The sequence below is a fragment of the Trachinotus anak genome, unplaced genomic scaffold (genome assembly GCF_046630095.1).
Source record: "Trachinotus anak isolate AG129_WGS33_773 ecotype Australia unplaced genomic scaffold, CSIRO_AGI_Tana_v1 ptg000007l, whole genome shotgun sequence".
Classification (NCBI taxonomy): Eukaryota; Metazoa; Chordata; class Actinopteri; order Carangiformes; family Carangidae; genus Trachinotus; species Trachinotus anak.
The window spans coordinates 19441325-19454153 of NW_027273858.1; the positions used below are offsets into that span (position 1 = coordinate 19441325).

The 12829-nt window shown below is 39.9% G+C and overlaps 1 protein-coding gene across 1 annotated transcript; it reads left to right on the forward strand.

Annotated features, from left to right (window-relative positions):
- Positions 1-687: 687 nt before the first annotated feature.
- Positions 688-12609, forward strand: LOC139623211 (mucin-like protein). Its single transcript, XM_071481251.1, has 13 exons — positions 688-829; positions 1901-2137; positions 2217-2369; positions 3610-3788; positions 4365-4557; positions 4679-4798; positions 4886-5005; positions 6195-6215; positions 6360-6421; positions 6532-6724; positions 7288-7413; positions 7775-7910; positions 10839-12609. The coding sequence occupies exons 1-13, from the start codon at positions 712-714 to the stop codon at positions 10978-10980; spliced, it is 1800 nt and encodes a 599-aa protein (XP_071337352.1). The 5' UTR covers positions 688-711; the 3' UTR covers positions 10981-12609.
- Positions 12610-12829: the final 220 nt, after the last annotated feature.

Genomic DNA, 12829 nt, shown 5'->3' on the forward strand with positions numbered 1-12829 from the left:
ATTATTTCTGTCAACTAGATATGTGTAGTTTTCTATTCAAACCAAAGACACAGGCACCTTAGGCGTAGACACATTACTGTTTAATAGACAGGATGTAAGAACATGAGTATCAGTCTGCAAAACCTACCCATCCAGATGTTAATGCGCACAAAAATAAATATTAGATTTATAGATATATAGATATCTGTAAATCATATGTTAACCTAGCTGTAATTTTTCATGTATCATTTCAGGTTGAATGGAGATGTGCAGAGAAAGGAGATGGACTCCAGGTTTTTGTGGATGATGTTGAGGTCCCAGTAACAGTTGGTAATGATAACCTCACACATCTGACATACAAGTAAAAACATGCTATAGGCTTGGAGTAGATAAAAAAAGTCCAAATTGTGCAATTACAATCCTGTGTGGGGTTACACAACAGTTAATATAAGAAAATTTTAGACAAGTGTCCCAGCACACACGACAAAAATCTACAGTATTTAAGACCTTAAAGCTGTTGTCTTAATCATATGACAATATGTCACAACTGTCCTTTCAGGGGTCGTGCACAGGGGTGAGAAGGACTTTGCTGTGCGCTGTATGTCGGTGAATCGCTGTGCAGCAGTGTACGCTGGAGGTCTCCATGTGGTGGTGTGGCGGGTTGTAGGCCACAATCAGCTGGCGGCCATAGTGGAGGTTCCTCAGACCTTCTACAACCGCACTGTGGGTCTCATGGGTCTCTGGAGCTCCAGCCGCTCAGACGACTTCCTCATGTCCGACGGCAGGCTCCTCCCCTCAGCAGACCTCAACCCCCCCTCAGAGGACAGACTTCGTTTCTTTGGCATGTCCTGTGAGTGGACATAGACTGTTTGTGTTTGCAGAGAGAGACTGAGAACATTTTGAGAAAAGTTAAGTCAAACAAAACACACACAGCCAGGATCAGTGAGCCCTTTGGTGCATTAAATCTTAATACCTGAACCTTTTTCCTTGTTGACTTCTGCCATCCAGGCCTCTCAGGGCTACGGTAGAATCACTTGCTCTGATGCTTCTGAAAGCAGAACCACATCAGGAAAGTTGAGCTAAGGCTGAACAGTTAATCAAAATATTATCAAAATCACAATATTATGAAAATCACATTCACAAATCAATGTCACAAGAGATCAGAAAAGCATTGTGGCGCTACAGAGATGGTCCAGCTTTCAAATCATATCCTCCATAGGTGAGGGAATGAGTTTGTTCAGTATGGGACTCAACAAAAATGCAATGTGTGAAGCGACAGGAGCCTCTTGTATCAACAAAGAATTATCATCCAACTCTGCCCCTCTATGGAGAGTTTAAACATCTTTCTGCTTATTGTTTTGGTTTGACTCTTGGTTCCCTGCTCGCAGCAGCAGCAGATAGTTGTTTTCAGGAAACAGCTCTGATAAATCTGCCCAGCACCACCCAACAGACAGACAAAGTTAGCAACTAGCTGGTGAACAAAGGGAAGCATTTAGCAGCTAAGGAGGCAGATTTTCCCCTCAGCAGTCAGTGGAGACCAAAACACAGCTAAGACCAGAGTGAATATTGAACTTATATTTATTCAGGTCAACCCCAAATGAATCCTAATGTTTTCTGCTGGATGTGTAAACTGTAATACGCTCAACATATCAGTAATACTGTAAATGTTGTGTCTACAGTTTGTTGTGTTGCCCCCAACTGACAAAAAAATCAAACAATGAATGCAGCTTTAAATATATGGCCCCTCCACATTACAACCCCACTAAGCCTATTTTGACTCCCTGTACTGAATATTAATTGTCTTACTTAATACAGAACAACAACAAATAAGTCAAGTTCCTCACAAACTACTTTTTCACGGCTACACCTGTCCCTGCTCACATGTGTCCTCATTTCTGGTCCCGTGTGTGTGTGTTTCTAGGGGCAGTCCCAGTCCCAGAGAGCCTGTTGTTCTCTCTGCCTCCACTGGTTCCACTGGAGCATGTCTCCTCCGAGCGTCTGCTGGAAAGTGCCAGTCCTGCTGAGGTGGAGGAGCTGAGAAGGACTTGTAAAGGCAGCATGGAGTGTGTCCATGACACCCTAGCATCTGGCAGCTCTGACCTGGGCCTACGGACTCTTGATGCCAAGAAACAATTCCAAAACCTGGCCCTGATCTATGGTGAGCTGTTTTGGAAAGGTTTTTGTGTTTTCATCACTGACATGTCCTAATTTGATGTGATCTGTCTGTGGTCTGGCAGGTAACATGCCCCCCATAGTGACAGAACCCACAGTGATCCGCGGTAAGGTCAATTCCACTGTCAACATTCAGATTGTTGCTCAGGACCCTAACGGAGACGCCATCAGCTACTCACTGCTCTACCCCAGGCCTCCAGGGGCTTCTATTGGCAGCGGTGAGACAAAGACTCAAAAATAATGACACTTTTCCCTTAAGTCTTCATACTAAAGAGAGCCCCCCCCTCCCTTTTCATCCATCACTGTAATAAGATGATGTTATTGTTGACATTTGTTAGTGGGATGGTGAGTCTGCTGCTTTAGCCAGCAGTGCTGTCGTTCACCAGATGGGACATTTCAGAGCTGAGTCAGAGGATGGGTCACAGAGAGACAGACACGCACAGGCATAAGGAATACACAAAAAACTGCAAAAATATAAAACACTGAAAAAAATGTTTTGGCATGTAAGATTTTAATTTCCATATACATGCTCCCTCTCTGTGACATCATCTGCAAATATAATGTCCATTTTCACTGTTATGCCGATGACACACCACTTTATCTGCCAATCAGACCTGGTGATGAGTCCAACATAGCAGCCCTCCAAGACTGTCTTACTGAAGTAACATACTGGATGTCAGACATCTTACAATTAAATCACGCATAGTCTGAGGTCATTGTACTTGGTCCATACATAAAAAGAACAAAAATCATAGAAAATCTAGGTCAATTAACAAATTACATTAAGCCTTCAGCCAAAAATCTCGATGTCATATTGTTTGAACCCCAGGTGAAGAAAGATGTGCAGCCAAGGTGAAGCCTTTTATTTCAGCCACAGATCTGGAGAAACTCATCGATGCTTTTATTTCCTCCTGCCTTGACACTGTAACTCCCTCTATACCTGTCTCAGTCAGCAATCAATCCACCGCCTACACTTCAGAAAGCTGCAGCTCGGCTCCTAACTGTCCAAGACATGTGTTCACATCACCCAGGCCTTAGAATCTGTTAATTTTATGGTTTATTTTATGATTGATTTTTAAATTCTTTTAATTACTTTTAATGCCAGTTTGGCTGGCCCCTCCCATATTTCTGAGTTTTTATCCTCCTTTGAGCCAGGGCAGAGTCTGAGATCTTCTGGTAGTGCATTGCTCACCATTCCAAGGTCTAGGTTGAAAAACAAAGGAGACAGCACCTTTGCTGTCAGGGCCCCTAAACTCTCGAATAACTTGCCAGAGGAGATCAGTCTTGGGAAAAAAAAGCTTTTATTGTATGATGTCTTTTTAATTTCATTTATATTTCCCTGTTTTACATCTGTTTGGATGTTTTATATTTGACTCATGTAAAGCACTTTGTTTCTTGTATTGAAAAGTGCTATATAAATAAAGTCTTATTTTATGACCCCTGTGCTTTCTGCTCCAGGTGATGGCTACCTGATCTGGACTCCCATCAGCACCCAGCCTGTCTCGCTGACTATCAAGGTCAGTGACAAGCTCACCAGCTCCTTGTTCACCCCCATTCTGCGTGTTTGCAACTGCCTCAACGGAGGAACCTGCCAGTACGACAGCATCGCCGAAAACCACCAGCAGGGAAAGTTCCAGGTACATTTCTGGATTTAGATGATGATCGTGCATTCATCATCTGACATTCAGAACTTCAGTTTGTTCAATGTTTGTGTTTGATGATGTTTCCCATTGAAGGTAAAGATATGTGGTTTAGGGAAGAAGAGAGATGTAAATGTTTTGGCTATTCCAACACTCACAGATGAATTCAAGTGCATGTGGGACAGTAAGAAAAGAGTAAAGTTGTGCATTTGCTTGTTTTTAATGTCTTTTATCGCTGCAGCACTTCTTTTAAATGGTGTCCCAAATTTTTTTCTGATCTTATGCTATCTTGATATGACTTATTCAAATGTTCTTCTTTATTCAAATTTGTTTTTATTGTTTTTGAATGCTATTTTACTGTCATTGTAATGTTCTTTTTTGAATGTATTTCCATGCCTCTGTAAAGCACTTTGAATTGCCCTGTGTCAGAATGGTTCTATATAAATAAACTTACCTTGCCTAAAGTATTATCCCATCTACAAATCTCTGAAACAGTGTGTTTGAATGTAGTATGTCTTATGAACGTATGCAGCATGTTAATCTGTGTCTGTTCATTCTTTCTTCTCCTCCCAGGTGGTGGGGTGCCTATGCCCAAAGGGGTTCAGTGGGACGTTCTGTGGGAACACCTCAGACATATGTAAAGGCCAGCCCTGTTATCGAGGGGTGAAGTGCCAGTTGAAGACAGAGGCCAACCAGTTCACCTGCGCGGAGTGTCCTGATAATACTGTCTCCAAGGGAAAACAAGGATACAAGTGCTTTGAACATGGTTTGTGGCACCATAATGATTTTTTTTTTGTTTACAGGATTTTTTTTTGCAGTCACATGGTCAGGTTTGACCCCATAAGTTATGACAAATCTCATTCTTGTTTCTCTGTACACCCTCTCAGACATGTGCATCCCTCCTTTCCCCTTCCCCTGCCACAAAGACGCAGACTGCCGCAGCACAAAACAAAACTACACCTGCACATGTAAGCCTGGCTTTACTGGAAATGGATACAACTGCACAGGTACTGAATACACAGTGCTTCAGTATGAGTAGTAACACATTTATTTACCATAATTTAACTGCACATCTGCCTTTGCCTGTATTGTAGATATAGATGAGTGTGCAGAACTCTCAACCTGCCCCAACGCTAAGTTTGAGTGTAAGAACAAGCCCGGCTCTGTCGACTGCCTCTGTAGATACAAAGACACCAAGGACACTGACGGATGTGGTAGGTGCACAGTCATATGTGTTCCCTGTCATTTAGCCACCAGCAGATAATTAAAGTCCAAATGACACTAAATATTTTTACTTGGCAATAAAAGAACTCTTTTATCTTTTTGTTGCAACACATTGCTCTTTGGCATCTCCTCAAAATGTTGTACTTTTTTTTGTAATTTCATTTGTTATTTTGAAAGCCCCTACAGAGTCATGATATTCTGGTACAAAGGTAATTTATTTTTCCAAATTATGTCTATATTCAGGACCTATGCTGCATTCATGTAAAGTGGGATGGAGGTTAGAAATGGGAGGTGTCTGTTAACAATGTGCAAACAGACATCTCAAGACAGTTGTATGATTGTAGAATTGACTCATATGAGGGTTAAAACATATTGTGCTCTGTCAATATGCAAGTGTGTTCATGAAATTTGCAATTGACATTTGAAATTTGTGGCTTATGTGGGGTGTCCGTGTTTGTTTGGAAATTACTGTAACTTGAATGCAGTTACATGACTTGAATGCAGTATTTGTGGGAATTTACAGGTTGTGCTTGATTGACATTTGCCACACCACGCTAACAGTTTTGTCAGGATGGGACGGCTCACACTACCTTGCATGTTCCTCCACATATGTTCCGTAGGATCCAAAATCTGAGACTAAAGAGACTATAAAGTTGACACATGTCTATTATTGTACTGTATATGCAAACGGCTCACAATGATGTAGGTGAAAGCAAAAAGTGTTTATAAAACCACTATTCTTCATACAGAAGTAAACATGGTAAAACAAAATATATCTATATATTCCATAAGTCCAGAATAAGATTCACAACACTGTCGGAAAACTGTGCAGCGTCACTCTACACATGCATGTATTTCTAAGTGCATTACCAGTGACACACACACTATTAGAATATAATTATAATCCCTCTATCTTAATTGAGCATAATATATGAAGAACAGAAACAGCTGTGATGCAATATCAACATAAATTGCAAAAAAGTGAATTTGAGCAGAGGTCTGATGAGCCAGAATAACTCTGAGTGAACTCTAGATGTCCTGAATGTCCTGATAACTAAAGTTAAACTAAATGAACTAAAACGTGTTAATGAAAACTGTACCTGTGATCTACAGCAGTGTGCATGTCCAGCGTGTCATCGCTGTAAATGATTCACTTCTCAATGATGTGTTTCTCTGCAGGTGACTCTGCCAACCCTCCAGGTAAGAGCTCCCATATGCTTCATTCTATGCCTTCTAGGGCTTCATCATAGCTTGGCCCGGCCTCCTGTGTTGCCATGGTGAGCAGGTCTAAATATGGTAATAAGAGGTCATCACACAGCTGTTGCTGCTGTTGTGTCTCTGCAGGGAGTAACGTGTTCAATGTCTCTCTCAGCTGGAAGAAGAACAGATCTGATGGACTCAAACAGGTGTGTGTGTGTGTGTGTGAGTGTGTGTGTGTGTGTTAACACATTCATTAGTTACATGTAACACTAATCACATATTTATAAATAATAATGTGTTCCTGCTTGTCTCTCAGCTGGTGGACATTGTGTTGATGGGTTTCCAGAACAAATTCTACAACGCCAGCAAGAAGGATCCGGATCAGGGCTCCAGACCAGGTTCAGAGGAATATCGCATCAATGTGTCCAGTGACACACCCCACTGGTATATCAGAGACTACCTGGCAAGAGTCAGCAGCCACTATGACATCAATGCAGTTGAAGTTGATGGTAAAATACCTCTGGTGCTTTTTATTCATTTATTTATTTATTGGAAGGAAGCTTTGCATTTCTATTCATAAGTTCAGCAAGTTCACCAAACATCCATTTGAAAATCCTGACCTAAAATCAATTCATAATACTTTTTGATCCAAGTTTTGTTGTTTGGCTTGATGCTTTTCATACTACTAAATAAAATCAGTCACTATAGTTTATGACTTTTGTTAATTTTCTTTAAAGGTGCTTGTGATAAATCAAATCTGACATTTTTGTTATTTGCCACTGGCTTTTAGTTGTTATTGTTCATCATTTTTTTCATGTTTGTAACACAGCTTCAAAAAATGGTCATCACTTGTTAATAATGGTCATTATCACAATAACTGCCATAGAGTTTATGTCATAAGCATAGTAAACTATTACATTTTAAATAGGATTGGCAAAAAAAGGGAGTAATAACATAAGATTTTAACAAAATAAATGTGGCTAACATTATGTATTATAGTGTTTTAGTTTGATGTAGTATTGTGGTATGAAAGTATAAAATATACTGCAGCACTTTCTGTCCCCACCTACAGATCTGGATGAGTGTGAGGCCAAGGAAGCAGTGTGTGCCCATCCAGCCCTCTGTGCCAACACTTATGGAGGCTACAGATGTGTTTGTAATGGCACCGATGTGGGTGAAACCCAGTCCTGTGTGTTAGGTGAGGATCTGAGCTTTCATACATCCATGCTGCAGTAAAGAAATCTAAGGCTCTAAGGCTAATAAACTGTCAAAATCAATACTGTGAGTTCTAAACCCATAAAACATTTACTAGAAATTACATTTACTACTGCTTAACGCCTACTTTAATGGTGTTGTAGGTATTTTGCAGTCATGATTTAATCATTTAATGATATAATAAAAAAATCATTATATGGTGTTGTCATTCACAGACCTGTAAATGAGACCTGTAAGATTTAGCCTGTCCTTTTTCACTTAGTGAAGCAATATAACAATGTGACTTGATTTGATGAGAGTTCATCACAGTTTGCCAGCACTTTATATTGATTGATCCTGTTCAGAGAGAGACAAGGTGAGTGATATGGAGCTGGACCTCGTTCTGGGGCTGGTTCTGGGCATCGGCATCCCTCTGCTCCTGCTGCTTCTCCTGGCTGCACTGGCCTGTTTCTGCTGCTGCAAGAAGACTGTCACTGGAGAGTGAGTATCATGAGCAACACATTAAACACAATTTACATATAATTTTTACTTTATGCACAACACGCATGACTGATTGAAATATAAAAATAATATATATGAAATATGAAGGTTGCTCTCTTGCTGTTTTTGTGCTGAATACTCCACCATAAGACAGTGTTTTTTCTGCATCAAACGCTCCTCTCAGCCTTTACAGATTAGAAGCAGCTTAGAATCACAGAAAATACAATGAATTTATATGGTGACTTTGTTTCACTGCAAAAAAAAATATATCAATAGCAAATTGTCAGTCCACTCATGCAGCATAATCAATTTCTCTACTTTTAAACCACACCATATGTTGCAATAACTAGAACTGCAAACCATCTGTTTGTGCCTATTGTGATTCCAGTGTCAGTGCTTTTGATTTATGAATCAACATGGCTTTTTTTCTTTTGGCACACCCTCCTTTTCCTTCACTAGAATAACATGGCTATAGTTATCTCTCAATTTTCCATCCATACAACAATCGTCTCATGGCATGCAGGGACCATCACACATTTTTTTCCGGTGTGTATTGAGCATCAAAGCCTTATTACAGCTGGTCTAAGACAAAGTGCTGGACCATCATTGGGCACTAAAGCTCTAATGAATAAATATAAAACTCTGGTTTTAGGTGGGTCAGCAGCTCCTTTGGGCAGGGTGAGGCAGGGGTCATTACAAGTCACCACAAAATATACTGCTGCAGAGAATAACCAGATGATACCACACACACACACACACACACACACACGCACATTTCCAAGGTACAGTAGTCAAGTAGGTCTGCCCAGAGACAATCCTTTACAGCAACTTGGAGGCTTTAAATCCTGTCCTCTGTGCTGCTGCTGCAGCGCTGTCTTCTTGTATTTAACTTCTCAGTCGGAGGACGGACTGCCCACTCTCTTACTATATTAAACAAAACACACTTCCTACTAACAGCTTTGGTTCGAGTTATGAAACTGCAGTTGGGTAACACTGAAGAATGTCAGCAGATTTACAGTAAACCAAGGTAATAATGAGGGTAACTTATCGGCAGATCAGAGGTGCTTTTGTACCAAATTGGCTAAAACAGTTTCATCAAATTATCCAATGTATTTTCTTAAAGGAACAGTTCCACGCAGTAAATATGCTCATTTGCTTTCTGGCAGACAGTTAGCTGTTTGGAAAATATGAAGCTAAGCTAGTTAGCTTATCTAAGCATAAAAGCTGGAAATGAGGAAACAGCTAGCCCACTAATTAACACAATATTTGTGTAAAAGTGTAAAAATAACTCATTGTGGTTATACGTGGAGTTTCATGCCAGATTATTTCTTAGGTGGAACCAGTTACCTCCTTTTTGTAGGGGTTTAACAAACAAGACATACTGCGTTAGTTCGTGAGCTTTAGGAAGCTAGGGTAGCTGTTTCATACAGATGTGTGAATGGTATAAAACTATTCCTTTAAATAAAAATAAAAACATGTGTTGTGAGGAAGATTACATCACGTCTTCAGTCTTTTGAGGATGTAGTCAGACAACACAGACTGAACAGTCATTCACAACAAACAATCATTCACACTCTCACATACAACTGCACATACAAAAATATCATGTGACCATAGGATTAAAGCTGAACATATCATATTACATGAGAGTACACTCTAAAATACATCTCATATCCAGATGTACAGTGTGTGTGTGTGTGTCTGTGAATGTGCATTGCGGTGTATCTATTCATGACTTTGTGCATCATAATGTGCATGTGTCCTTGGCCCCAGCGTGTGCGTACAGATGTATGGCATCTGGGCCAGGTGTTAGTGGGCCATAGAGACACATAATCCCCCTGATGACTGGCCTGCTTTCTCTGCTAACAGTAAACTAGACCCTATGGATATAATGCCTGCATTGAGGGATTATGTTGTTAGATTAGAGTGAGAAGCATAAACCCGAGTGGAGGTTATGCTGTTGTCTTTGAACAAGATTATGTGTCATGATATAATACTTAAGATCCCAGATGTATGTACAGTATGTGATAGGATGAAGATGGAGCAGCGATGGCTTAATATAATGTTTCCAATGTTTCTGTTTAACTTCCCGCTGTGGAACATCAAGTAGGTTTTCACTGTGTTTTGCAGCATTGTGTTAATAAAATACTATAAAATCAGCATTTACTACGTTTTGGACTAAGTTTGAGAGTTTGAGCACAACATGTCAGAACATTAACTGTAATCAAGGATCAGACAAATGGTCTGAAGAGGTTTGTACAGTCAGACAGCAAGAAATTATTTGGCAAGAACTGTGTTTTTTCCTTTGGTCCTTATTCACAGAATGATTCATGGCACACCAGGTTGCAGAGTCTGTACCTCATTATCAGCGACGATATACATATTTGCACAGAGAACAACCGTAATGATCCGCAATCCAAGATATCAGAGCTGCAAATCAGACAACAGCAAGTCTAGGAAAGCATTCAGGCTGTGTTTTCATGTTTTTAATCAGCTTTAGCCCCAGATTTCAGCATCTTTCAACACTCTGAATATTTAGGCTAGAACCTGCATGAATATTCATGAGTCACTGAGTATCCCACAACAACTGCTGCCTATCTAAACATTTCCATAAATTGCCTGAGATGATTGTCTGCTGAATGGAGAATTAGAGCCTGCACTAACCAGAGCCAGGAATTTACTGACTATGGTACAAAATATATAGAAATTTAACTCCTGGCACTGATAGAGATAAATATTACGGCCACTCTCCAGTCTCACAGTACATAATGGCCCATTTGGTCCAAGCTATGAACATTATGCCCTTATACTGAGAGCAAGAAATAATATGAAGTTCACTCTACATATTTGCATCTTTTGAGAGGCAGACTGCAGTGATTTCTTGTTTACTCCTGCATTTTGATTGGCTTATCTGTTTTTTTTTTCCAGCCTCCCCCACTCATTGCCAGACTACATCCAGGAACAGTACAACCCTCCGCCCTTCAACTACTCTGACCCCGCTCTGCACTACATGACCCACTGCAGCCCCCGGATCATAGACAACATCACACCCAGGCAACGCCTCAGATAGCACCTACAAAAAACCATATAAACATAAATGCATATGTGCAAATCATACACAGATATACTGAAAGACACTAAAGCTTGCGTACAAAAATGCACAGGCTTACAAACACAATGTAAGCACTTTTGGAGCCACTGTATATGTTTTATACAATGACAAGATGAATGACTCTTATTTATATTGTAACAAACAAGTAATTAAACCTGAGTGACTTTTAAAGTCAATTATTTTCAATCCTCTCCTCTGAGCGATGGACCTGCCAAGTGGGAGCTGGAAGTTTTTTCGCCTGGACAACAGTTTACAGTCAGAGTCTGACCCAGCAGAACTCGACAATCTCTTGGCTGGGGATGATGATGAAAAGTAAACCACTGCAGTGGTGTTCAGCTTCCAGCTGATGATAGGCCAACAGCTTCCTTGATAGCCACATTAGCATCTGCCAGAATACCTGGCGTCACGTTCTTGCCCTCTGTTCACAATCATAGTCAGTATCGAGTTTGTAATTGCTCTTGGAGGCAGTGTACAGTAAAGCATCCATATTTGGAAAATCAGCATCATTCATAATCACCAAACCATCGGCGAGTCAATTTATGTCACTGTTCAATCCATAAAAAAGTGGGTGTCACTGTTTTCTAAAAGCATCTGTCTTACTTTGAAGCAACACAACAACAAACAGCAAATTATTGTTCATTGCTGGAGTGTCTCCCAGTTAATTCAACACAACAGAGTAATTCAGTGTTTCAGCTGGCAGCAGTGTCTTGGAAAATCAATGCAAGTTAAAAAACGATGTTTAAATATAATTTAAATCATTAAAAGTGCAACTTTAGTGACATTTTGCTTTCAAGAGCAGATGAGAGGCTACAATGAATTTTGTCACTAAAACAATAATGTCACTTTACTAATGCTTAAAGATATGGTCTTCTAGCAGAAACTTCCAGGTTTAAACTCTGTGTTGGTAAAGTGTCTTTGAGTATGACAGTTAATCCTTAGAATAACTCTATTTTCTCTACATCTCATCTTGACCTGTGACCTCCCGTTGAGGAGGAAAGTGAATAACACATTGTCATCTTTCTGTAAGCTGATACATGTCAAGCTGTAGCTGCTGAGAGCTGATAGGTTGTAAAAGGGCTCAGTGTTCATGCTGAAAAAATGATGTTATTTCCCCCAAAAGGTTATTTTTGTCAGTGGGAAAACACCTCACATACTGACATGAAGGAGGCTGGAATAAAGGACAACTCTGCTTCTACTACTGCATTAAGATCTTTTTTCTGTCAAACATCAGTGCAGTATTGATCAATTTATACAGTCAAACAATCTACATAGTGACAATTTAATAAGATTTTAAATCAAAGGTTGATCTCTCGTCTCATCAGTGGTGAAAGAAGTATATAGATCATTTACATAAGTAATTCATGAGTAGGAAAATATTCCATTATAAATGTTACTTATATATACGTCAAAATATGTAGTAGTATTATCCGCAAAGTACACTTCAAGTTTTAAAAGTACTACATTTTAGTAAAGGGGACAACTGCCCGAGGGCCCCGACACTCAACAACCCCAAAGGCCCCAAGTTCACAATTTGCCCATCGGTTGTGTATAATTTGTGTAAGAGTGTTCACCATTGTTTTAAATAAAATATTTTTTCAAAAAAGAATTTGCACCACTATTTTAATTACTGATAACCTAATCTTTGTAGCCCTGTCTTGTAGATGGGCCATGAGTCGAATCATGATCAGGAAAGTAACGAGTAACTATAGCTGTCAAAAAAATGCAGTGAAGTAAAAAGTACAACATTATCAACAGTGGAAGAAGTATTCAGATCTTGAGTAAAATAAGTAATACCCCATGTAAATGT